Genomic DNA, 24,924 nt, shown 5'->3' with positions numbered 1-24,924 from the left:
TCGTAAACGTTTCACTAAAGAAATGATATTAGATATTCATTTTTTTCCAAATATTGTCAAATGGAGTGTTCTCTCATCAACTATATTTATATTCAGTATATATATTTTATATTCCAATTCAACCCAGGGTCCATGCACAGCCTGGTTAGGTGCAGGTAGATTGCAGGAACGAACTTGAATGACAATAATAAGAACACTCTACCGCACACTATTGACTAAAATAAAGTCAATAGTGTGCGGTAGAGTGTTCTAATTATTGTCATATATATTTTATACTTGATTTTCCCTATTATGCATAGCCTACTTTGTTGTATTCTTTCCATTATATTTATTTCATTAGGTTAACAGTGTCTGGGAAGCAAATCACTTCATACACTTGACTATATACACCAACTATTAAATCATTCAAAATGAATATTTTTTCCCCCATGTTGCAGCTATTGCAGAGAAATAATCTGTGTGTGTGTTACTATAGTAATTTTCCTCAAAACAGTATGATTTTTTTAATCGGGTTGATATAATTTATACATTATATTACAAAATTAAAATATATTTGTCTTTTTTTTTATTTGCATTATTTGTGTTAATGTTAAGGTTATAAACATTGTTTGCTGTTCAACAAGTTCACTTGCTATATAGGATCTTGCCAGGAGAGGGCATCATTTTGCTTCTACGTTGTAACAAAAATTAAGTGAAACCAAGGGTAATAACTAAATAACAATTACGAAAGCATATGCAAATAGGTGTCATACTTTAAATAAAAAAAACAGTCCTATGTAAGCAAACTATAAAGCACACAAGGCAGCAAGGACCAAAGAGGCCACAGAGTCAATCTCAACTCCATTGTTCACAACTGTTCACAACAAATTATGACTTCATTAGCCAGGGAAAGTTTCCCTGCAGGATAGTTGGTCAATACTATAAAAGAACAGAATTATGAAAATCCCTGACCCAGTTTTAACATGGTAGGAGATTTGTAGGGTCAGCCATCTTATTGGTATCATTAAGACCAATGATTGCTCTGTTGCATAATGGCCAAAGAATATGAGGCTGTTTTGTACTCTGTGCATGTGGTGCAAACACTTTTCTCTTATGATATTTCAGTGCTCCAGGATGACAACAACCCAAAATAAACCAGTAAAATAAAAATAAAGACCAGTTTATAGTAAAGTCAAAAACCTTCCATGGCCTCTTTGACTACTGACATCTTTGAACATTTATTTTATCCTACAAAGAACTGTAGGCTTTTCTTCATGAAGAATAATGCAATATCCCACATACAGGCTTCAGCTGTTCTGAAGGCGTCTTGATATTAAAATGCTGTTCGCTGTTGCTGTTATGATGGTGGAGGTAACCACATTATACCAGTGGGAGAGAAAGAAAATGAAGTATTTCATTTTAATGGAAAGCAACAAAGTGCTAGGGGAAAGTAATTTGTTGCCAAAAGTGTAATGAATTTATAAATACATGTTAAATCATTTTAATATAAATGATGAATTGTCTATGTTAATTTTTAATTCATTAACCTCAAAGTTGTTCAGGGAGAAGTCATGCACAGTATCTAAATGGCGGGACAGCAGAACTCAATATGTTTGGACCTGATTGTGAACACACCCAGTGAGCAGCAGAGATAAAATGAGAGGGCATGAGCTTTATCATGAGCTTTATACTTTTTGAGTATTCAAATAACATGGAAATAAAGAAATGCCTTTAATGTCAGCATGGTTGTTTTCTCTTTCAAAAGGGATAGTTTATTGTGGGTGGGATTTCTTTTTTAATCGTCTTCTCAATACAATACTAAGAATTAGAGAGTCAGTTTGTGTGGATTCATTAACCATAGGCTACCTTTTTATAATTTAAATTATAAATATAATTTATCTTTAAATAATTCAATTATTTTAATCTCCCAAAACATCCTGTTTTATGAGATCCATGACTAAACAAAGGAATAGAAGACATGAAAAGTGATTATTGATGTGTAGAGGGTTAGGTTAAGAGAACGTTCTCAAACCCTAAACTGAACATATAGGCTACAGAAAACTTTTCTGTCTATAGCAAATAGAGAACGTTAGGATGTATATTCGAAGAACTTTCCCAAAATGTTCCAAAAAATTGTTAGGGATACAGTGTCTGAAGCACCAGGCGTCCGTCTTGGACTTTAGTGTCTTTAGTGAATAACCTTGCTCAACTCCTGTGAATAAAGTTACTTATAAGTTGGCTCTTCAAGATGATAAACAGATCTTCAGCAGTATACAATTATTTGTCTAAGTCAATCTACTGTAGATTAATTTAAACCTATAAATTAATCTTGGTTAGTTTTGGCCTATATTGATCATTTAGCTACATGTTTGTCTATGACCCTTGACCAAGTCAAGAATAGCGGTCATCTCTCGTGACGACAGGCAAACAGTCAGAAAAGTGCACAGGCAGCCAGCATCATGACCTCCTTTTTTTACTTTCTTCTGTGAGTACTGTGCCAAGTCCTCCACCTTTGCAAATAAGATAAGAGCACAACTGCAAGAACTCTCCCAGCACCACGGTAATGTTTAACCAGATAATTCTCTTAGCGGCAGGAAGAGTAAATGGGCACATATTTTTTTCAGCCCTGTCATTTCAATACTTCATATTCATGTGACAGGACAACAAAATGGAAGAGATGTTGGAGAAAGAGATTCTGCTGTCAGAAGTAAAAGATTCTGATGAAGGTATGACTTTTGTATCAAAACTTCAAAATTAATCACTTTTAAGAACAGCTTGATGACCTGAATTTGTTCATTATCGATTCATTAAGATTGTATATTAGTGACCGTTTAAGTTTTCAAAAAAACGAAACTAAAATGGTATAGATGAAACATTCAATATCAAGAACAGAAAACTTTTTGAGCCTAGTTCTTTGTTCTTAAGGATTGTAAGACTTATTTCCCTGCGTTTTTTAAGATATTTATGTACTAGTTGTTTATTTTTGTGTTGCAATGAGATATTTGAAATGCCATAATAATTGCCATGATTTACTGATCATATATCAATGCACATTAGTCTGAAACATGCATTGAGCAGCTCTTTTATATACTCATGACCTGAATTCTGAATACTTTTGGTTGGTGCTACTTTAGCTACTGTTACAAACTAAAACCTGCAGCAGGCAAAACAGCGAAGGAGTGATTTGTTTGTTTGGTAGGTGGAATTCGGCTGCGACTGAGAGACAGAGACCTGTTGAAGAAACGAAAAGCCGAGGCAGAGGAAAAGGCAACCAACCAGTGGGTTTATGGGTAAAGTGTTGAATGAGGCCAATAAAAGCACTGGGAAAGGCTATTGTGCACTGATTATTTCTTTTTCAATTCAACTCACATTGTGATACTGTGATGCAGATCCACAAATTTGGAAATTTCGCTCAAATAATGTCTCCTAACATTGACTGCAGGGCACAAAGCCTTAAAAGAGTGAAAAAGAGGACCAGCAGTACCCCAGGAAGGAAAGGTCGACCAAGGAAAGAACAGCCCATAGTTATTCCAGAAGATCTTGGTCTGGCTGAGGAAACAGATCCTTCTCCTGTCACACTTCCTATCACAGTACCAGTATTACCCACGACAGCAGAGACAGTGCCTATACAACCAGCTGAGCCACAACCAGAGCTGGTGCCTGTGGAAGCAGCAAGTGAAAAACCTCTCAAGGAGTTTCTGATTGAGGATCTGGGGCCGGATGAGGAGGAAGACATGCCTCAAAAAAGCCTTATCATTGATACAGGTATTTGGAGAAATGGCCCTACATTTTTCAGTAGTGGTTTCATTAATTACTGGGTTATTCATTTGTAAAATTAAGCATTTTATATATTGATTTGTCAACGCAAATGAATGTATGTTGTTTTTTAGGTGATAGTGAGCAGTCATTTGCTGATGTGCCTGAACAAAGTGAAGTCTCAAAGCCTGCGTTTCTCCCACCACCTGGTCCTTCTCAATCAGACAGCATAAGCCTTTCTGAGAATTTACTTATCTGAGTATCTATTTTCTACAGTAAAAACAAAACAAAAAACAAGCATTGTGACTAACTCATTTACTATATTTACTTTATCTCAAAGGATTTCAAAACCTGAAACAAGAAAGTGTGTATATTTATTAAAATTGTTTATGTTTCTGTGTATATAAGCCACTCATCAATATACTCTGTCCAAATTATTTTAATAAAATAAAAATATGAAATTTTGTTAGACTAGTATAGCACTGTTGTGCCCCCTGGTGATTGTAAAATAGAACTTTTAAATACCAAATAACTATTAAAAAATGCTATTTTCCTTTTAACCTCTATGACAAATAATCTGTGTTTAGGTTGTTTATACAACTTACTTTAAAATAAATGGGTTTTATATTTTGTCTTTGTCTACAGCAATTTATTCATTGGATCCATCATCCTCATATGAGAATTAATTTTATTTGTAACACTTTGTAAACAGTACTTCACTGGACACATATTCAACAAATTCTAAAATGCAACAAATAACACACAAACTATGATTAAAATACAAATTTTATTATGTTGTTAAACTATGAAATTCTAGTAATACAGTTTCAAACCATTTTTGTTGAGCACAGTATGTTAATCTATAGAAAGTCGATGCTGCCAACCCGTAACAATATCTTCAGGTGTTTTGTGAAGGTTTTAAAATTACAATTTTTTTTAATGACAAGGATGCTGCATCAGTTTGGTTTGACATTTACTTCACTTCCTGCTGTTATTAGAACACAAAAAAATAAAATAAAATAATAATTAAAAAAATCAATTATACAAATTAAAGGGTAGCTAACCCAAAAAATTCTGCCATCATTTACTCACCCTCATGCCACTCTAAACATACATGACTGTATTTCTTATGTGAAAAATATTTTGAAGAATGTTGGTAACCAAACAGTTTTGGTGAACAATGACTTTCATTATATGGACAAAAAACATTTCAAAGTTTTGAAGGTGAGTAAATGATGACTGATGATGATGAAATTTTCATTTTTGGGTGAACTATCCTATAAGTGCAGGAATCTGACATAAAACTCACACAATATTTATGAGTTCTGAACTCTGCACAGGTTTGACTCTCACAACCTCCGCAAAACCATCTCCAAACCAGCAGGTTATGTCAGCTGTATCCAGGGTAAAGAAGAACAGGCGGTCTTGACAACGTGTGCGACGATATACTGATCTGGGGTCAGCTGACAGAATGCCGTGGATAGCAGCCACTGCTTCATCTGGTCCTTTCAAGAACTGGAACTTTGGTCTTGTGCTGTCTATTAAATAAGAAATCAATTAGACAAATGACAATTGCCTTGATTAGAAAAACACTCAGGTATCAGAATGATCTAATACCTGTACTGTCGCAGGGAAGAAACTCTTTGAGCTCTTTTTCAGCATTTGCAGTAAATCGCACATCTAGGTTACTGATAGGAGGTGCCCTGACCCAGGCTGCGATAGCACTGTAGTCCTCGTGGCCAAATCTGAGACTGGATGAACTTAAAGGGTTTGTACCCGCCGAAGTGCCTTCAGGAGTATCCGTGTTTTTGTCTTCATCTGGATTCTCAGGGAAAAGTTGTTGCTGTCTGAGATAGTTTTTAACTTCTTCAAGTACATCAGTCACTTCACTGGATCCAGACTGTTCTGAAGAAGAGAAATCTGAAACAGCGGCTGGACAAACACTGATCTCCGAGGAAGGTTCAGATGATGTCTCTAAGGTGTCTGGTTCTTCACATAGATCCATCGGGTCTGTGAATGATGATGTTTGTTTATATTCACTGTTGGTATCATCTGTTCTTGTTTTGGGAGAATCATAGTCTGGAATATACGGCTTGATGTCCAGGACAGGTGTTCCAGCGATAATATCAACCCCTGACAAGTGAAGTGTATCCCCTTGAAAAGCAAATGATAACTGATTACTAATATTAAATAGGCTATCATATTGACTATGACACTACGACTATGATGCTACACTAGCTGTCCCATTAAGCTGAAAGTCATTGTTTGTTTTCATTGAAGCTTTGATGATGATACTGGCCTAAAGTGAAAATAAAGTCACTGTTATCACTGTTTCCTCTGAAAAATCTTACAATGCAGTACATCACTACACAATATATTGAATCTATCCAAGTTAATTTAATAATAATAGTAATTATAATACAAACACAACAACCAACTGGTTAGTTAACAGTTGTTGTTAACAAACTAAAACTATTAAAAATAAATTGTCAATTGAAATAAAGCTAAAATAAAATATAAATATGAGATGAGATGAACATCATTATAAATAAATAACATTAAAATAAATAAAAGTACTACTATTACTAAAAGTGAAATAAAAAGAAATCTAAAAAGAAATAAATGTGATTAAAAGTACAACTAATTTGCTAAAACTTAAAATGAAAACTGAACTGAAACTGAAAATATAAAAATAAAAGCTATTGCAAAATATTAATAAATACTATAATAGTACATACTGTAAATAACACTGCACACATGACAATCATCTTTTAGAGCAGTGGTTCTCAAGCTTTTTGGCGCCCCTCATTGTTCACAACATTATTTAAAGGCCCCATGACTTTTCCTGTTGTTCATGATTTACTGGATAAGGATTAAGGATAAGAATTTTTTTCACTCAAATTCTTTCTGACAAAATATTTTTGGAGCTAAGCATAACTACAAAAATGTTTATTCATAAAATGCTCATGGAGTTTTTAGAGAATTTATTAATATACACAATACAGTCATTTTGATGCCCCCTTGGAAGTTTGCTAGGTTGAGAACTGCTGTCCTAGAGTTCATTAAGTCCAGTAAAACTGAGGTACCTGTGATTCTTTCTAGCTTTGCCAAAGTCAGTCCCAAAGCATTGGGCCTGTGGGGGCTGCGGGTAGAGTACACCCCCACCCTCTGGCCATTCAGACGGGGCGGCTTTACTTTGGCTTTATAGCTCATTTGCCCATTCTTATGGAAAAGGAAAATGATCCTGAGAATGTGAAAGAAAAAGACAAAAGAGTTCACACAAATGTGTACTTAACTTTCAATTGTCATTAATTAGGTCTGGCCACTTGTCAGGCCTGTTTAAAAACATTATCTAGGTACTTCTAACGGCTAAACCCATTCACTTTTGATTTTGAATGACCAACATTATCTCCTACACTACATTGCTATTTAGAAAGTGCAGTTCAGTTAAATTATTCTATCTATTGTACTAACCGTCCAGCTAAGAGGACGGTGGTGAACATTATGATTTTGCTACTAGGCTTGCAATGGTATGAGATTTTCATGGAATGGCAACTGTCTCAGAAAATATCATGGTTTCACAGTATACAGTATTACACAATAATTGTTATTATTATAAAAGCTACATACATCATTGACACTTATCCTTAAGAACATTGTTTGGCTGAACATTATGATTGAAACTTGAAACCATTTTTAATGTAAGTTTGAGTACAAAAGTCTGACTTTTGAAAAATAAATAAAAAAGATATGTGAACAAAAGAAATTAGAACAAAAGAAATTAGTTCTAAAAAAGTAAGTGTCACATTTACTGTTGTTCTGCAATTTTTTTGTGAGCAAAATCCAGTAATTTCAACAGGAATATTTTATAATATAATTTTGAGCGAGGAGGAAAGTTTTCCCCACGCTGATTTAGCAACGGGTTGAAGTTGGTCAAGCGGATTTGCCACGTTGACAAACAAAACGCTGCTTAGTTTGTAAGTGACTGACTTCTGTGCTTTATACATCGCTACATTATAGACAATGGACCTTTTTTTTACCTGTGAAATGGTGTTAATGTGACTGCACCTCAACAGTCAAATGTACTTTTTTTTAGACAACATGGGAGTATATATATATATATTTTCTATTTTGTTACCAAGATCAAATTATTATAGCAGCATGGATTTCTTGATTTCTGTCTGTGATGAAATTTGGCAAATCTGACAGGCAGTTGAGGAGGAAAGGAGATGATGTGAATGCGCAAATGAAATTCTCTGTCCAGATTTATGTCAATATCCTAGATAAGCAATTTTTTAATACCTTAGAATACCATGAAAACTGGTATACCACTGCAATCCTAATTTCTACATACCAGATATGGGAGTATTGTTCCAATCCAACTAAAGAATGTTCAGGGTTATTGAAGACTGATGGTTCAATCTTCAAGCTGGCCCGTGAAGAACTGCATATTGTGGGTTGTCGTGGAGTGCCAGTTTTGACTGCAAAACATGAGCTGATATATCCAATAGGTACCGTCTGAATACGCCCTGGGATGTAAAAGACAGACACATATGGTTTAGACATATTTATATGGCATGAAAACAAGGCTGTGTGACCACAGCCTCTATAATAGTACTTAGGTTTGTTAACATGGTGGCAACAACAACATCTGGACCCAAAAAGAGTGACAGCTTTGACATCATCTATGACGGTTTATTCATCCAGCAAATACAAATGCTGCCTAAAAAGTGCTATTAGATTCATTTTACCTTGTTCTAATAATTGATTAATTCCACCGGGGCTCTGAGATGGGCTTTTGCTCACTGATTGTAATCTGTCATCATGTTTCATACAGTCTGTCAGCATGGACTGAAGAGATGACAACTGCTTCTTATGTGCTCGTATGGATCCATCAATCTGCTGTCTGTTTGATCAACAAACCAATAAATGAATAAAGGAATCACATTTTCAGGATAATCTTATCTCATATACGACAATCATGCTGATTTGAGAACCTACCTGAGATTTTTTATCTCTCTTCTCATTATTGATGCCTGCCGTGTCAGTTTTCTGATTTGTTCGGCACAACTACACAATGATGTAGACATTTTAGTGATACTAACTGTATAACTTATACACTTCAGAAATTATTTGATGTGATGGTAAACTGGTTTGTTTGTTTGTTTCATCAGTTGCTCTGCTTCACTGACTGCAAGCAACTGCAATACGAACACGTGTTTCGCTATCGAGAGGAAAATGTTGGACGACCAACTACTTTCAAGGAATTATCTTTTCTGGTGTAGTACCGTACCGCCACCTACTGTTTACTGTGCAATCAACACAGACCATCTAAGACTAAATTCCTTACTGACCACTAAAAAAGGGAATATACTAAAGCATCTCATGGGTTTCTTTGATATAAATGTCAAATTTGGAAGTCGAGGAAAAGTATTTGTTTATGACAATGACTTTTTAAAGGTTTTTGAAAGAAGTCTCTTATGTGTACTATTTGATTAAAATACAGTAAAACAGTAATATTGTGAAATATTATTACAATTTAAAATAACTCTTTTCTTTTTTTCTTTTTTCTTTAAGTAATTATTCATGTGATGGTAAAGCTGAATTTGCGTCCCAATGTGCATCCATCCTAAACAGTATGTGACATAGTAATTGTCAATATTATTTAGGGCAGATAGGGTGGATATGCACATTGGGGGACCATAGACTGTAAAAAATAAGATTGGGACGCAGGGTCGGTCTTCATTACTACAGTCTTCAGTGTCACATCACATGATCCTTCAACAATCATTCTAATATCCTGATTTGGGTTTAAAGAAACAGTTCAGATGTTTAATGCTTTGTAGTGACTAGAACTATAGTCATTTTTGCCTTGGTGTTCCTTACACCCTCCAATGCTTCAATATACTGACAAAGCTCAAACTTAAATTTGACAAAACTAGGTGTAATTTTTGACCATCGACATTTATGAATGTGATATTTCTGCCTAACTGACTGTTGTACCCGACACACGGACGTTAACCTTCAGGGGGCGGTTGGAGAACTGTAAAACAGGGAAATAAAACGTCCTATCCTCAATAATGGCAAACGTGATAGCAGTCTACAGAACACATTCTACGTTGTGCAAATAATGTGCTATGATCTAAATGGGTTTCGTAAAAAACAAAAACAAAAAACAAGAAGAAAGAATGCCGTAAGGAAATGAAAGAAAATAATGATTTCACAACAGTCCAGTAGCTGGCACTGTGCACAGGGCATGCGCATTTCCAATGAACCAAAGGAGAAGAAGAAATGCGTTTCCGTATGTCACGTGGGTTTTTTTTTTACCCAATGAGGTGTTTGTGCATTTTATTTTGAACGTCGTATTGGCGGTTAAGTCGATAATCTTGTGTTTTTATAGTACTGAAGACAGAATCAAAATAAGCAGTAACGTTAATAAAGCGCTTATGAGACGCAAAGGTAAGAATTAAAGAAGGAACATGCTTTATTATAAATTTAATCATTAATAATATTTTGTGTTAGTCGATGTCGTTTGTCCAATTTACTTTATTATTCTGCAAAATAAAGACTGTTTCAGAACTTACCGAGTTAACTTGCCTACCTAACGTTACCTGAGTATTTAAGCAGCATTTGATAGGCGCGTTTGACACAGTCTCCTGGGCTGGGGTGCGTTTCCCGAAAGCATCGTTGGCCAACTATGGTCGCAAGTTCATCGCAATGTCCATTGAACTCTATTGGTAACGAGGGAACTTGCGACCATAGTTGGCTAACGATGCTTTTGGGAAACGCACCCCTGGCTAGGCGTTGAGACACCGCCAAAGTTGACTTTTCTTGAGAGGATGCAATCAGTGTTATTTATGTCTTAATGCTGATATATATCTATAAAGAAATCAAGCAGCAAAACTACTTAAAAATGTAACTTACTCTCTGTAGAAACGTTAACCTAATTTCAACAATTTCTTAAGCAGATGTGAGAAATGGGTGCAATAAATGAAGACCTCCGATGCAAAAGCCTCTAAAAGCAACCTATGTCAAAAATGAGATAATAATATTGAGTGAATGCTCTCGCACATAGTACGTTATACGTTCATCAAATACTTTCATTTCAAACTTACTAAATCCCAGCCTCAGCCCATTCAGAAATGTCGGTACTTGGGTAGAAAACTATAGCTACATAGGAGCCTGATAAAATGTTAATATTAAAGAAAAAACGTTCGACGGACTTAGAGGCTTTTGCATCTGAAGTCTTCATATAATTGTATATTTAACTTCAAAGAAATGTAGCCTAGTTATCTCGGCTTGTAGTAAGCAAGATTTATAAAACATAAAATAAAACGTTTATAGAAATCTAACCTTCCCTTAAGATTAGCTTATTACTGTTGTTGTTTGCTTATGATATGCTCTATTTACATATTACATACATCAAACTCTTGTCAACATGAAATCAACGACTTTTAAAAATGGCTGATTTAGCTATTGTGTTTACTTGACGATGGTAATGGAAAATCGTAATGTCAATTATTTTTTTTATGTTCTTTGAGAAGTTTGCTACTTGAATCATCTTGTATCATAACCTGTGCTTAATTATTTTGTGATTGCAGATATTAATCTAAAAACATGTCATATGTCAGTGGCTTGTCAAATGTGAGTAGCCTACTTCATGACCATGCATATTTTAACTATAAAAATTAATCTATTGTTCCCACCATCAGTATGACAGTTTGAGCTCTAGGAATAAAGGTTTTTGTTCTGTATTTCAGCCCAGGTCAGATAGAGTCCCGTTCAGAGATGTACAGAATGAACTGCTTAATTTGCAGGACACTCCAGCTCTGATGCTTAAACATGTGTCGATACATGAGACGGAACCTAAAATGAAGGTATGAAGTCATTGGTTCTCTGATTTCAGATCACCTGCTTTATCTTTCAACCTTCTGTGATGTCTAGTTCATAGGAATAAAAATAAGAAATTTTTCTATTATTGTGATATTTTGATTTCCAACAGCATGCAGTTGTCCCTGATGAAAATCCAAGCTTAACTATTACACCAGAGGTCCAAAATGATGGGCAAGTTGTTGGTGCCACTGATGAACATCAAGATGTCATGTTAACATCCTTTGTGTGTCTTGAAGGAGAAGTGGTAGTTGAGGATGAACCTGTAAAGTCAGATGAGTCTGTTCTCATCAGTCGTCTGGCACTGGAGGATAATGACCCACTTGACCCAAATGAAACCGCTGAAGCCAAGGGCATAGAGGATAATCAGACCAGTCCAGAGCATGTTGATCATTCATACTATTATAGGAGCAGGTCGACCGGTTCAGATTCTTCATCCATACTGTATCAGGGGGAAGAGGTTTCCACCTGTGAGCTGGGAAATGTCACATTCAAATCCCTCATGTGCTTAGGTGGAGAGATTCAGGTTTCGGGTTGCTCAGCCATCTCTAATGAATCGATTCTCACAAAGGATCTAACATCAGGAAATCAGTCACAATGTAAAAATACTCCTGTTTCTAAAGTGGACACAGAGGCTGAATCAGTAAACCCTCAACCTTTGGGCCATTATTACTGTATTTGGAAGAACCATGTGTCTTTATGTGAAGATAGTAGCACTATCAGTACAGTCAATGCTGATGACGCTTCTCAGTCAACTCTCGAAGACATTGGAGGTACTCCGTGCAAGCCTAAAAATACAGTGAATCTTAACAATCACAAGAACACTGATCTCTCTGAAGGATGTCATGGCATGTTAAGCAGAGAAGGAGAGGTCACATTTAAAAGCTTGTGTTGTTCTGGGTTTGAAATAGAAATTGCTGATTTATCCAAGGTGTTAGAAATGTCTGTGTTCATGGAGAATCTTGCTGAAGAACAAAGTCTGCTTTGTTTAAATGACATCAGTGAAAATGACGGTCAAAGCTTTGCTGCTTTGGCACCTGCAAACAAGCATGTTGACCACATGTACTGCCATACAAAAGAAAAGTCACAGGTCCTAAATATATCAAGCACTGAAAATGAGGTCTGTTCCAAGTCACGGCTTTCCTCAGCAAGTATTTTGGAAAAATCTGGAAATACAATTGGTTATACAACATCAACTATTGGATATACAGAGAGAATATATGAATCAGACACGTGCCATGAAATGGAAGGATCAAAGACGGTTGCTAGCAAGGAGTCAAGCCAACACTTGTCAGCACTGAATAGTACATATAAAATGGAAAGTACTGCTGTACTGTTAAGTGATAATAATGACAAACTTAAATTGCCCAAGGATGACTCTTCTGTCATGACTGAAAATAATGTGGAGCATCTTGATCAGCAGTTTCTGCCAGAAAGGACCATGGAAGTTTCACTTTCTGAGGAAATCCTTTGTCCTCAAGGTCCCTCTTTTGAAAATGTTGCCCATAAAGCCAACATTCTCAAAGATAAGACACTGGATTTAAAGGATGAGGAGAGCCACCCAGAGGTTGAAGTTATGCGGTTGTATAATAGATCTGGTGAAGCTGTCTCAGTTCATCAGGATCCTCCTAGTGCTCTTGTTCTGACAGGTCCCTGCACTCCAAAGACGCCCACCCTAAGCAGGAGTGTTTTGAATAACCACACAGCCGAAAACATATTGAGCCATCTGTGGCCTGAACTCCCGGAGAGTCCCATGCCGCCTCCACTCCTGAACTCCACATCCCTGGCCAATGCTTTGAGCTATACACCTGTTCCTCCAGACCCACCCAAGAAAAAGGGTGTGGAACCTAAATGGGCTTCTGCAGACCATCATAAGCTGTTGAATGCCCCTCCTATTGTGGGCAATGGGCCTCTACAGGAACAGCTCATACAGATGGCTGAACTGTTAATGGCTGCGTCAGGAAAGGTGGTTGTTCCAGCTTCAGCACCAGTGAATCACCACAATGCCTTAGTGGGCACTTCTCCAATTGCGACGCGTAGTGCTTGTGTGTGGAGAACCCCAGTTCAACTGATGGAGCGGAGCATTAATACTTCAGGAGGCATGGAGATTTTAAAGGAAGTTTATGTTTCTGATGCCAGCACGTCAACAGACTCTCTGCTGTGGAAGTAAGTTAAGATAAGCAGATAAGCATGAATCATTGACTCATTTGTTGATGTGATCTATATTGTCTCTGTGTGACTTTTTCTTTGAAGCCTTACTCCTGGAAATCTGGAGCATTTATCTAGATCAGAGCTGGAGCAGAGACTGACTTCAACACTCATCATGGTGGAGGTTCTTTCCCAGCAGCTCACTTCTGCACGGGCACATAATCCGAGCAAAGACACTTCTCCATCTGATCTCAGAGATAAACTCATCCAGACGGACCACACTGAGCTCAGACAGGTAAGAACCCCCACAGCTAACATGCGTTGTATCCAGGTATGATGGCAAGTTTCCGGCACTTCTAGCTGGGCTAGGCTGGCCAATAAAACTAATATATATGTATGTATGTATGTATGTATATATATATATATATATATATATATATATGTATGTATGTATGGAAAAAAATAAATCCAAATTTTTGATAATAAATCTTTGAGGTCATTCCATGTCAAATCAACCAAATTGCGGACACTTCTTCCCCAGTTAAAATTTTGGATTTTGTTAATATTTTTTTCTGAAGAAAGACAAAGATAAATAAAAGATATTTTAAAGCCAAAATATTAAATTTCATGAACGTGTATTCACTGAGTAATCCACTATTTTGTGGATTTGGGTCAAAATGACAGTTTTCACCTGAGATATGGAGCCAAATTGCAGGGGGGTAAAAATGATTTTAGAAAGATGGCAGCATCATTATTTTTATTTTTACACAGAGATTGGTAGGTCTATTAGTTAAATCTGTTGACTTTAGCAATCTTTGTTGCATTAACGGTGACAGTTCAAAAATGGAAAAAAGCACTTGTGTTTTTTGCCCCAAGTTTACATGCCTGTAACTCAAGAATTATTAAAGGGATAGTTCACTTTGAAATTAAATTTTGGTATGTTTTAGCTTACCTCAAGGGCATCCAAGATGTAGGTGTCTTTTTTTCCGCAGTAGTTTCACTTTTTATATTTTTAGGTTAAACCGTTCTTGTCTGTTAGTCATATAATGCAGGTCTATGGTCACTATCTCAAAGAGCATGCACAGTGAAGTCCAAATTAAACAATTCCCCATCGTAAGTACACATTGATGGCCTAAGACACGAAACGAGCGGTTTGTGTGAGAAAACGAACAGTATTTATATTATTTTTACCTCTTGTACACTTTCCGGCGCTTGCGCAGACTAAGAATTGTTTAATTTGGACTTCACTGTGCATGCTCTTTGAGATAGTGACCATAGACCTGCATTATATGACTGACAGACAAGAACGGTTTGACCTAAAAATATAAAAATTGAAACTACTGTGGAAAAAAAGGCACCTACATCTTGGATGCCCTTGAGGTAAGCTAAAACATACCAAAATTTAATTTCAAAGTGAACTATCCCTTTAAAGATATCTTAATATCCTTTTATATTTTTGTTTTTTAACAAACATTTCTTTTGGTATCTCGGCATTGCTCGATGATCTGGCGAGAGCGTGTCTGCAAACAGCGGCAATTTTGACTAGAGCGACAAAAGGCTGTAAGGAAAGCGTGTGCGGAAAGCCCTTATTTGGAGATGGTTTGTGTGTGTTTAATGCAAATGACTAACCTTGTGCACGCTGCCGCTCATTTAGAATACTACAAATTCACTAACATCTGGAACAATGTTATGAATAAATTCATGTGCGTAGTCTGCGTACGAGCGTGTTGTGAATTAGAAAGATTTTTCATGAGAAGTTCTCCTGTGCGTACAAATACAAAATAATCCATGCAATTATTAGTGAATGAGACCCACTGTTTTTTGTTTAAAACAGATCATGATTCTTGCTCGATTCTGAATAGACAACTAAACAAAATAACATGTAATTTACTAGATGTTATAACAAAATGTTAATTGCTGCTGTCTATTTAAAAATATTTAATGAGTTTGAATTATTTTTGTTAAATTCAAAAGGTGATTTATTTTAGGTGATAAATTAAAAGGTGGTTTTGATCACTACAGTAGATATCAGTGTTTATACCCGAGCTATAAACTTTTATCCCAGTACTTCTGTGATAATTTGAATTATTGTTACAGAAATAATGAGACTGTGTGGTTGAAAAAGATTGTTTGTGAAGCTGTTTCATACCTATGCATGACAACTGCTCTCTCTTGGTCAGCGGCAGCGTCAACGTAGATTTGAATGTTCAGCTGTGATCGTATTGTCAAAGGGTTAGTAGACCTAGCCGAATCGTTGTCATTTAGGAATAAGATCGCAATCTTTTAACAAGTAATCGTGCAGATCTATTACCGGTACATTTTAAAACATTAAATTGATCATGTTTTATGCATTTATTTAATTAGACATGAATTTTTATTATAAATTTGTATAAAATAAAACAACAATCATGTTTACACTTATTCTTAAGGTTTAACAAACATGTGGAATTCATTTCCTTCCCCATTAATTGTATGGAATTAATATTGTGACAAATGTCGACATTTTGGCCATATTTCCCAGTCCTAATTTCCAGTAATTTTTCTGACCACTGAACGTTCAATGCTGTGCTAAGCTGCCTGTTAAAACATTTTGTTATCAAATAGACTATGCAGAGGAGGATTTTGGACCAGTGAGATTACTCAGCCGGAGGAACGATCAAATCTCCACAAAAACCTTTCTGTAAAAAAACCCCCAAAAAAACAACAACTCTGAATATGTAATGTTTTAATTTTTCTTTATCTTGTCTTTATTTGCCAGAATGGGACATACAGAGATTTGTATGGGACAGCACTGGAGAGAATTCAGAGTCTTGAGCATGATCAGGAGGTTCTTCAAAGTTTATTTGACAGCATTCAATCAATGCGGGTTGGGATGGTGAGACATTTCTCTTAATTTTTCAAAGCTATACTTACATCTAAAAATTAAAATGCTTAAAATGTTATAATTCTTCTACAGAATTCATTTAAGTCAAGCACAGAGGATGCCATCTTCAAAATGAAACAGATTGGAAATGCTGTTAATGTTGATCAGGAAACTTTATCTAGACAGGTAAGTCAAAGAGCTTCATAGAAGATATTTGCCAAGGACTCACAGCTCATAATAATAAGTCTGTGTTATGTAGGCCAGTCAGATGAAGTCTCTTTATGGGAGGTACAAGGAAACGCTCCATGGGATGGAGCAGAAGATGAAAGACATGAGACATCGCATGGATGATTCTCTAATGGAGAAGGAAGCGGTGAGATGACATTTTATTGGTTTTGCTGAAGCATAAGAACACAAGATTTTTTTGATGAATATGCTGTTGATCTTAGCCTATCCTCTTGTTCAAATGTTTTTGTTTGTCAGGCCTTTAGTGTAACGCAGCAGCTGAGGAATTACCATACTGCTCAGGTGGCCGAACTAGAGCACACTATTGGGTCTCACCAGGAACTGATGTCAGGCCTCAAACTGGCCTACCCATCACTGGTCTGCTCATATTGCTTGCATCACTGCCTCAATTTATATGAAAATATAATGTTCCCATTAGCTTAACTCTTTCCCCGCCAGCGTTTTTTGTTTTTGTTTGTTTTTTTGACATTTCATTCGGTAACGTTGGGCAGTTTTAATTTATATGTTGTTGGATGTTTGATGATAGGGCTGCACGATTAATCGCACTTTCCATGTAATCGCACTTAAATCGAGATGGCTTATCGCGATTTTAAATCGCAAAGGCTGCGATTATTTTATTTTTTTATGCGCAGCTTGTCATTGACTACGTTTACATGCAGCCAATAACCCGTTCAAAACCGGAATATTAGCAATAACCCGGTCGCGCATGGCCATGTAAACACCGGCAAAAACCCGAATATGCTCATATCCCGATTTTTAAAAACCCGAATATGCTCATATCCCGATTTTTAAAAACCCGGATATGATCCTTGGGGTACCCCTTTTCTAACCCGAATATTTGGTCATGTAAACGCGTATCGGCATATCCACATCAAAAGGAACATTGATTTGTGTTCTGCGCATGTTCTATTCGCAAGGAATCTTGGTCTTTTGAGTAGAGACGGCGCATACAAAAACCTGTGTGCAGTATACCGGAAGTAAACAAGAAGTAGAGGTAAACATGGCGAGACGCAGCACAACACCACACTTCTGGAGCGAGGAGGAAAGCGCAAACAAAGGCGATCGCTATCTGCCCCGAACTATTCATTATCCGTGTGCTGCTGCTGTTGTTGTTGTCTTTGGATACAGGAAGAAGAATCGGAAATGACGCATATTGCGTCTTAAGGTTGTCCGTACGTCCAGTAAACCGTGCGTCGCCGTTTACATCGGGATATTGCCAATTGATTACAAATTCCATGTATACAGGAGTAACTCTCTCTGCTCACGCATGTAAACGGGTTATTCCGAATGTTTCAGAAACCCAAATAGTGACCTTAACCTGACCATAACCCGAATATTGACAGCTTGTAAACGTCAATGATGTACGGCTCTGTAAACGCTGCTCCATCTAAAAGCACTGTGAGTTTGGGTCACTTATAACGTGCATTTGAAAAAACACACGTCAAACATCTTTCCAAAACATGAGAAGCATTTATGAACCTCTTGTCCAACAACAGACAACATTCAATAACATGCATTTACTCCAAACTCACTTCATAACGACAGTTGAGCATCCTTCTGTGAGATGATGTGCCTTCTTACACAGAATAAGGCAGTCGTGTATTTATAAGTCATGTTTAATCAAAGCGTTTCAATCTTCTGTTTATTCAGCTACAGCGATAGGGATTTCCTGGAATGATGCGCATTATTGTACTTCTGCGGCGGGGCATATTTATCGTGTTTGCATGAGAGCGCCCTCTGGCGTTCAGATGGGGCAGTATTTACTACCAATCAGCCGCACTGCACTGACAAGCTGCGCATAAAATAATCGCAGCCTTTGCCAAATCGCGTGCGGTTTTATTGCGATTAATCGTGCAGCCCTATTTGATGATCACGTTAGCTTACATGTGTGTAAGCAATCTTCTGTCACTTGTTTCTGACAAGTCTTTGCTTGTTTTTGGATCTGGAGATTCTGTACTATTTCAGAAAATGCGTAATAGCGCCCCCTAACGTATAACAGCGAAAGCGGGGAAGCGTTGTCATAAATGATGGAAATTCTGGTGGGGAAAGAGTGACTACAGACAGTCTTGGCATGATTGTTTTGCATAATGCATGTTTGAATTTGTGTGTCATTACAAGGTTGATCTGAGCAAGTCCTACATGGAATCCATCAGTGCAGCGAATGTCCATTTGAGAAGGAAGCTTGAAGATGACATGAGCTTGTTAGCGGAGGTAAGACTTTACATTAAAATGAAAATGACATGCAAAGACTAACTCAACCTTTAAATAGCAAAGTAACAAATTTGCCTCCTTTCTCCCATGGGAAGCTGAGAAAGGCTCAAGAACTGGTTCAGAGGATAAACCCAGTGGTTCACCAGCTCCATCAGAGGACTACCACCGCCGTGGAGCACAGCAAGCAGCATCTGGCAATGAGAGACAGAGCCATGGAAGAGAGAAACCTGGTTAGGCATTTACCACTGAAATTAAACGAAAATTCTATCAGTATTTTTTCATACTCAGTGCCATGTCTGTTAAACCTTAAAATAGAACCCCAAAACCACCAAGAAAATAGTCTGAAGCAATATGATAGCTTTGTACGAAGAACAGACCGAAATTTGTGAGGAACAGATCCAATGATGTTTTATTTGATTTTAAAATCAGACCATTTCATTTTGACCAGCTACTGCATGTTAAGATAGTCACATTTACCGTTGTTTGCGAAGCAGGTGAAATCTAGTCATTTAGGAATCCATGCAATCTGGAATTTCGTGTGAGGGCAAAGGTTCTCCCCATGCAGATTTCGCAACTAGATTAAGGTGGTCACGCAAAATCACCACACTGACCAAGAGAAAGCTGCTTGGTTTGAAAGTGACTGCCTTGATTTGTGAGCTGTGATTAATAGATTGCGAGACTATTGACAATAGAAAATGGGCCTTTTTGCATGTAAAAATTTGTAGAAATTTTGCTGATTTGTCGTTCCACTGGCATCATTGCTGCTTGCTCATAATTCAAATAACGTCATTGGTTCTCACACATACCAAAAGACTATTGAGCTTCTAGTCTTTTCTCTGCATCTCCATAGACTTTACAGATTAATTCTTTAAAGTCATGACTCTGACAATACGCTTGTATTAATTTGCAATGTATTATGAAATGTATGTCATTCAGCCCTGCAGCACATGATCAATCCAGTTTGCTTTTCTTTGGGACTGAATGTCTGCACTGTCATTTCTTTCATTCAAATGATGAAATCGGATCCATTTGTTCAGACAGTCAGGTCAATATCTGGTTCATTTGTTATTGTAGTAACAACTTCAGCTTCAGCACAGTGGTAAAGATCAATAATAAAAAAACAAAAACAATAAAAAGCTGTCATTGTGGAAAGATTCTAAATTTCATCTCGCTTGAACTAATGATATTCTCTCTCAGAAGCGTTGTGTAAGTAAGTATAGTTAACTAAAACCATAAAATAAAACATTTTTGTTCAAATAAATGTTAAAGGTGGTATCAGCGATTTCAGGCCCAAACATAAATGTTCACATTCATCTAATCTTACCTAACGATCCGCTAGCTGCCCGCCCCATAAGCATGCCGTCAAAAAAACGCGTCTCTGTAGGCAGCCTAGGCTCTGAGATCTGCACACAAAAACAGTTGTTTTCACCCGGTTTAGCCAAACACTCAAAACCAAAATAAATAGTGTTCCAACCAATCACCGACAGGGGCGGGTGTTGCAAGGTTTTTGTGTGCAGCCGTCATAGGCAGCCGTGCATGAGCGCAAAACCTCACAACACCCTCCCCTGTCGGTGATTGGTTGGAACACTATTTATTTTGGTTTTGAGTGTTTGGCTAAACCGGGTGAAAACAACTGTTTTTGTGTGCAGATCTCAGAGCCTAGGCTGCCTACAGAGACGCGTTTTTTTGACGGCATGCTTATGGGGCGGGCAGCTAGCGGATCGTTAGGTAAGATTAGATGAATGTGAACATTTATGTTTGGGCCTGAAATCGCTGATACCACCTTTAACTAAAATAGAATATGCATGTATTGTTTACCTATCTAAAGCATTAGTTTCAATAAATTGGTAGGTGAAAGCTTTGTGTTGTGAACGTTAAGAGTATGTATATATCTGAAAATATATTTGAAAAAAGAGAACGCAAAATCTTTTTAATCTCCATCCAAAGAACTTTATGCATTTATTTTAAATGCCGTTTCTCTTTCTTTAAACGGTTACGTTTTTGTAAATCCCCAGATGGAAAATGAACTAGAGCATGTGAGTTCAAGCTTGCATGATGCCAGTCAACAGATTTCAGACTTGAAGATGCAGCAGACCATCATGACTTCAGGTGTGATAGTGATTTACTTTGAATTGGCTTATTCCCTGTGTAGTCAAAGGTGAGCTTTTGCTTGATTTTGCTGTGTGTGTTTGTTCAGAGATGTCAGTGCTGAGGGAGCAGCTTAATCAGGCAGAGAAGGAGCATTTTCAGCTGCAGAGGAGAAGCACTGAGCTCTCAGCCACTGTAACATCTACGCTGGCCTCTTACGCCTTCCTAGAACAGACCCTCGCCTCTGAGACCAGCAAGTATGTTAGCAGAAATGCCTTTTACCTTTTGGTTGACTAAAATTGGTGCTGAAACTCACCTAAATGAATGGATGCAATTCCGAATTTTGGTCACACTTTAGATTAGGGTACAATTCTCACTATTAACTAACTATGACCTTTGCCCCAATAAACTCCTAATTACTGCTTATTAATAGTTAGTAAGATAGCCTAGTTGTGAAGTTTAGGTATTGGGTAGGATTTAAGGGATGTAGAATATGGTCATGCAGAATAAGGCATTAATATGTGCTTTAGAAGTATAATAAACAGCCAATATTCTAGTAATATGCTTGCTAATTAGCAACTAGGTAATAGTGAGAATTGGACCCAAAAAGTGTTACCTGAATTTTTACACATAACAATTATGTTTATATGTTGATTTTATATGTTTATACTAGAATCAAGAGCAGCAGGGGCCCTACTTAAAATTATGTAAAATAAGCCAAAACATGCATTAAAATAATCCAAAAGAACTAAAAAAATATTTTAAAACAGAAATTATATTTCTCAATTCATCCTGATTCATGATTAATTCATGATTCTAGAATCATCCAAGTCATATAAATTAATAATAATCTTATAACTACCATATGCATTTTTGTACTGAATATACATTTTTCTAGTTATGCCAACTCTGACTTCAGTGTACTGTACACTGTACTGTGCATACAGGTGCTGGTCATGAAATTAGAATATCATCAAAAAGTTTATTTATTTCAAGAATTCAACTTAACAGGTGAAACTAATATATTATATAGACTCATTACATGCAAAGTGAGATATTTCAAGCCTTTATTTGTTATAATTTTGATGATTAGGCTATGGCTTACAGCTTATGAAACCCATGAAATCAAAATCCCAGAAAATTAGAATATTACATGAAATCACACAGTAATTACACAGTAATACCATGGTCATTGAACCAGGTTTTGGTTCTTTTGGCAGTATGGGCAGGTGCAAATGGGCTGGTGTTGGTCCACTGTGCTGTCCACTCAACGCAGCCGTCTACCAGGACATTTTCAGAGCACTTCATGCTTCCTTCAGCAGACAAGCTTTATGGAGATGCTGACTTCATTTTCCAGCAGGATTTGCACCTGCCCACACTGCCAAAAAAAACAAAACCTGGTTCAATGACCATGATATTACTGTGTAATTACTGTGTGATTTCATGTAATATTCTAATTTTCTGGGATTTTGATTTCATGTGTTTCATAAGCTGTAAGCCATAGTCATCAAAATTATAACAAATAAAGGCTTGAAATATCTCACTTTGCATGTAATGAGTCTATATAATATATTAGTTTAACCTGTTAAGTTGAATTCTTGAAATAAATAAACGTTTTGATGATATTCTAATTTTATGACCAGCACCTGTAAATGTAAGCATATTTTTTAAAATCCTTATCCAGTAAATCTTGAAAAAAACTGTAAAACTCATGGTGTCTTTGAAAATCATTGTGGACAATGTGGGCCCCGAAGTCAAAATTGGTGAGAAGAACAACTTGTCTAGAGTACAGAATCTTTGCTTTAAGTGTTATCATCAAACATCAAATATTGTAGTGTACAGTATACAAGATGGATAATTGTTTAGTACATTTCAAATCAGGCACAGAAATGGAGTTCTGTTAAAATCACTTATTCACATATTAGCACTTAGTCTGATACACAACGATGAAGTGACGTTTCACTCATATTTGCCGCAGGCAGAAAACAAAAGAATTGGAAGTATCATCAACAACACTTGAAATGGCGCAGTGATTTACTGCAGAGCAAGTACTGAATGCAATCAAATATTAGTGTCACTGTCACTTGGTGGATCTGGTGAAAAAGCTGTCAGCTATCAAAATATTGATTTTTAAAGATGTTGAAAATGATAGTTTTGAGAATATGTTTGAGATTGCGAATATGAGCCAGATGCTGAATGTATTGGGAAATGACCTCTGACGAGGACAGTGATGATGGTATAAAACATCTGCTCAAACTGAACCCTTCAAAGCTCCAAAAGGAAACAAAATATGCTTTATTTTATTCTTCTGTAATTTTTACTCTAATATCAGGAGAGTTTTAGATTATCGCGACAGGTAGAGATCCATCCGTGTTAGATATAGATGTGGGTCGCTAAAGACCTGAATATGTAATAATTGAATATGTAATAATAATGTAATTGCTGAAACATTCATACATTTAAAGGCACACTGAGTCCGAAATTTTCGCACGTTAAAAAAAAAATTCGACCTCACGTTATGTCAATCACGCTTGCACACTGTCTAGTACGAAACTTTCGTCCGTAAAAAAAAATTTCGGATTGGGTTCAATTTTCTGTGTTTTTCGCATATACACAGCCAGTGTTTTGAGAGGTTTTTTGAAAATTCAGAGCCACCGTACAAGCGAACGACAAAATCCAGAATGACGTCTGACAAGTTGATACACTATTCGTCTCACAGCACAAGTACTGTATGAAAAACAAAATGCGGATTACAAAGACACTGAATAAAATATAACCTGTATACAGCTGTTCTGTCTGCCCAGTGCTTCCGCCGGTGTGTGTGTGTGAGTGTGTGTGTGTCTCCGTCCATAGACATACTGTCAGTCTCTGTTCAGGATCGATTGGTTCACGGAAATTGGTGGTCTTCTTTTTAATATGTGGCTCCAGTATCGCTAGCAAAGCATCAAACTGTTCCACTGACATTCTGAGGTAAATTTTGAATCGTTTGGGATAATTTCGCAACTCCTTGATAAGGAGGTGAAACTCTCCTTCCTCTCAGCGCAATCTCAGGATTGGATGGACCCAATATTTCCTCTTTCTTTTTTTCTTTCTCTTTTTAAGAAGAAAGAGGGCAACAAATTCATCCTCACTGCTTGACGAATCCATTTTGTATTTTTTGCGTTTTTTTTCGCAAAGGTTTAATAAATACGCATCAGACTCAGTGTGCAAGGTTTCTGTGCGTGACGAATTTTAAGGCTGACGAACACGAAAAAACGCATACGAAAATTTCGGACTCAGTGTGCAATGGCCTTAAGGGTAAATCTAACATCTAATTTTATATGTTTAGATGTATTCATCATGGGTGCAGTTTAGCAGACACTTTTATCCAAAGTGACTTAAAGATTAGGAGATCAATAGAACTAATCAAACCAACAATATGCAAGTGCTGTGACTAGTCCCAGTTAAGGTCATTGCACTGAGTCCGAAATTTGTGATTCGTATTTGTGATTTGGTGGCTCTGAATTGTCAAAACACCTCTGAAAATGCTTGCTACGGATGCGAAAAAAATAAATACACCTCATGTTTTGTTAATCACGCTTACACACTGCCTCCGAAACTTTCGTCTGTCAAAAAAACCCCGATCGGGTTCTATTTTCTGCGTTTTCGCATCCGTTGTAAGCATTTTGAATGGTGTTTTGACAATTCAGAGCCACCGAATCACGAATACGAAAAAATGCATACGAAAATTTCGGACTCAATGT

General features: G+C 36.8%; 3 protein-coding genes across 6 annotated transcripts in view; 2 read left to right on the top strand and 1 right to left on the bottom strand.

The window, feature by feature from the left end:
* The first annotated feature begins 2,546 nt into the window (after window positions 1-2,546).
* On the top strand, window positions 2,547-4,367 carry hemgn (hemogen). Of its 2 annotated transcripts, none has more exons than XM_084097159.1 (4): window positions 2,547-2,705; window positions 3,179-3,257; window positions 3,422-3,744; window positions 3,870-4,367. In XM_084097159.1, exons 1-4 carry the CDS (start codon window positions 2,648-2,650, stop codon window positions 3,992-3,994), a joined length of 585 nt encoding a protein of 194 aa, XP_083953285.1. In that variant the 5' UTR covers window positions 2,547-2,647; the 3' UTR covers window positions 3,995-4,367. The 2 variants fall into 2 exon arrangements, with proteins under 2 accessions (XP_083953285.1, XP_083953284.1); XM_084097158.1 differs by having other exon boundaries at window positions 3,179-3,269.
* A 136-nt stretch (window positions 4,368-4,503) lies between these two features.
* Window positions 4,504-10,452, bottom strand: trmo (tRNA methyltransferase O). Of its 3 annotated transcripts, none has more exons than XM_084097114.1 (7): window positions 10,347-10,409; window positions 8,737-8,805; window positions 8,487-8,641; window positions 8,090-8,264; window positions 6,822-6,979; window positions 5,353-5,889; window positions 4,504-5,273 (listed from the first exon to the last, which is right to left on the bottom strand). In XM_084097114.1, the coding sequence occupies exons 2-7, from the start codon at window positions 8,760-8,762 to the stop codon at window positions 5,041-5,043; spliced, it is 1,284 nt and encodes a 427-aa protein (XP_083953240.1). In that variant the 5' UTR covers window positions 8,763-8,805; window positions 10,347-10,409; the 3' UTR covers window positions 4,504-5,040. The 3 variants fall into 3 exon arrangements, with proteins under 3 accessions (XP_083953240.1, XP_083953239.1, XP_083953241.1); XM_084097113.1 differs by having other exon boundaries at window positions 10,337-10,395; XM_084097115.1 differs by lacking the exon at window positions 8,737-8,805 and having other exon boundaries at window positions 10,347-10,452.
* spag5 (sperm associated antigen 5) overlaps window positions 10,014-24,924 on the top strand; it is a 41,474-nt gene continuing 26,563 nt past the window's right edge. The window contains exons 1-13 of the mRNA XM_084097102.1: window positions 10,014-10,194; window positions 11,337-11,379; window positions 11,496-11,612; window positions 11,738-13,791; window positions 13,879-14,068; window positions 16,532-16,648; window positions 16,730-16,822; window positions 16,896-17,009; window positions 17,120-17,239; window positions 19,001-19,093; window positions 19,189-19,323; window positions 21,109-21,202; window positions 21,291-21,438. Coding sequence (XP_083953228.1) covers window positions 11,353-11,379; window positions 11,496-11,612; window positions 11,738-13,791; window positions 13,879-14,068; window positions 16,532-16,648; window positions 16,730-16,822; window positions 16,896-17,009; window positions 17,120-17,239; window positions 19,001-19,093; window positions 19,189-19,323; window positions 21,109-21,202; window positions 21,291-21,438 — 3,302 coding nt within the window. The 5' untranslated portion in view covers window positions 10,014-10,194; window positions 11,337-11,352. The remainder of the gene's footprint in view (window positions 10,195-11,336; window positions 11,380-11,495; window positions 11,613-11,737; window positions 13,792-13,878; window positions 14,069-16,531; window positions 16,649-16,729; window positions 16,823-16,895; window positions 17,010-17,119; window positions 17,240-19,000; window positions 19,094-19,188; window positions 19,324-21,108; window positions 21,203-21,290; window positions 21,439-24,924) is intronic.

The sequence above is a fragment of the Abramis brama genome (genome assembly GCF_963993115.1).
Source record: "Abramis brama genome assembly, chromosome: 2".
NCBI classification, from domain to species: Eukaryota; Metazoa; Chordata; class Actinopteri; order Cypriniformes; family Leuciscidae; genus Abramis; species Abramis brama.
The sequence above is the reverse complement of the archived record's forward strand: the minus strand, read 5'-3'. Positions and strand labels throughout refer to the sequence as shown.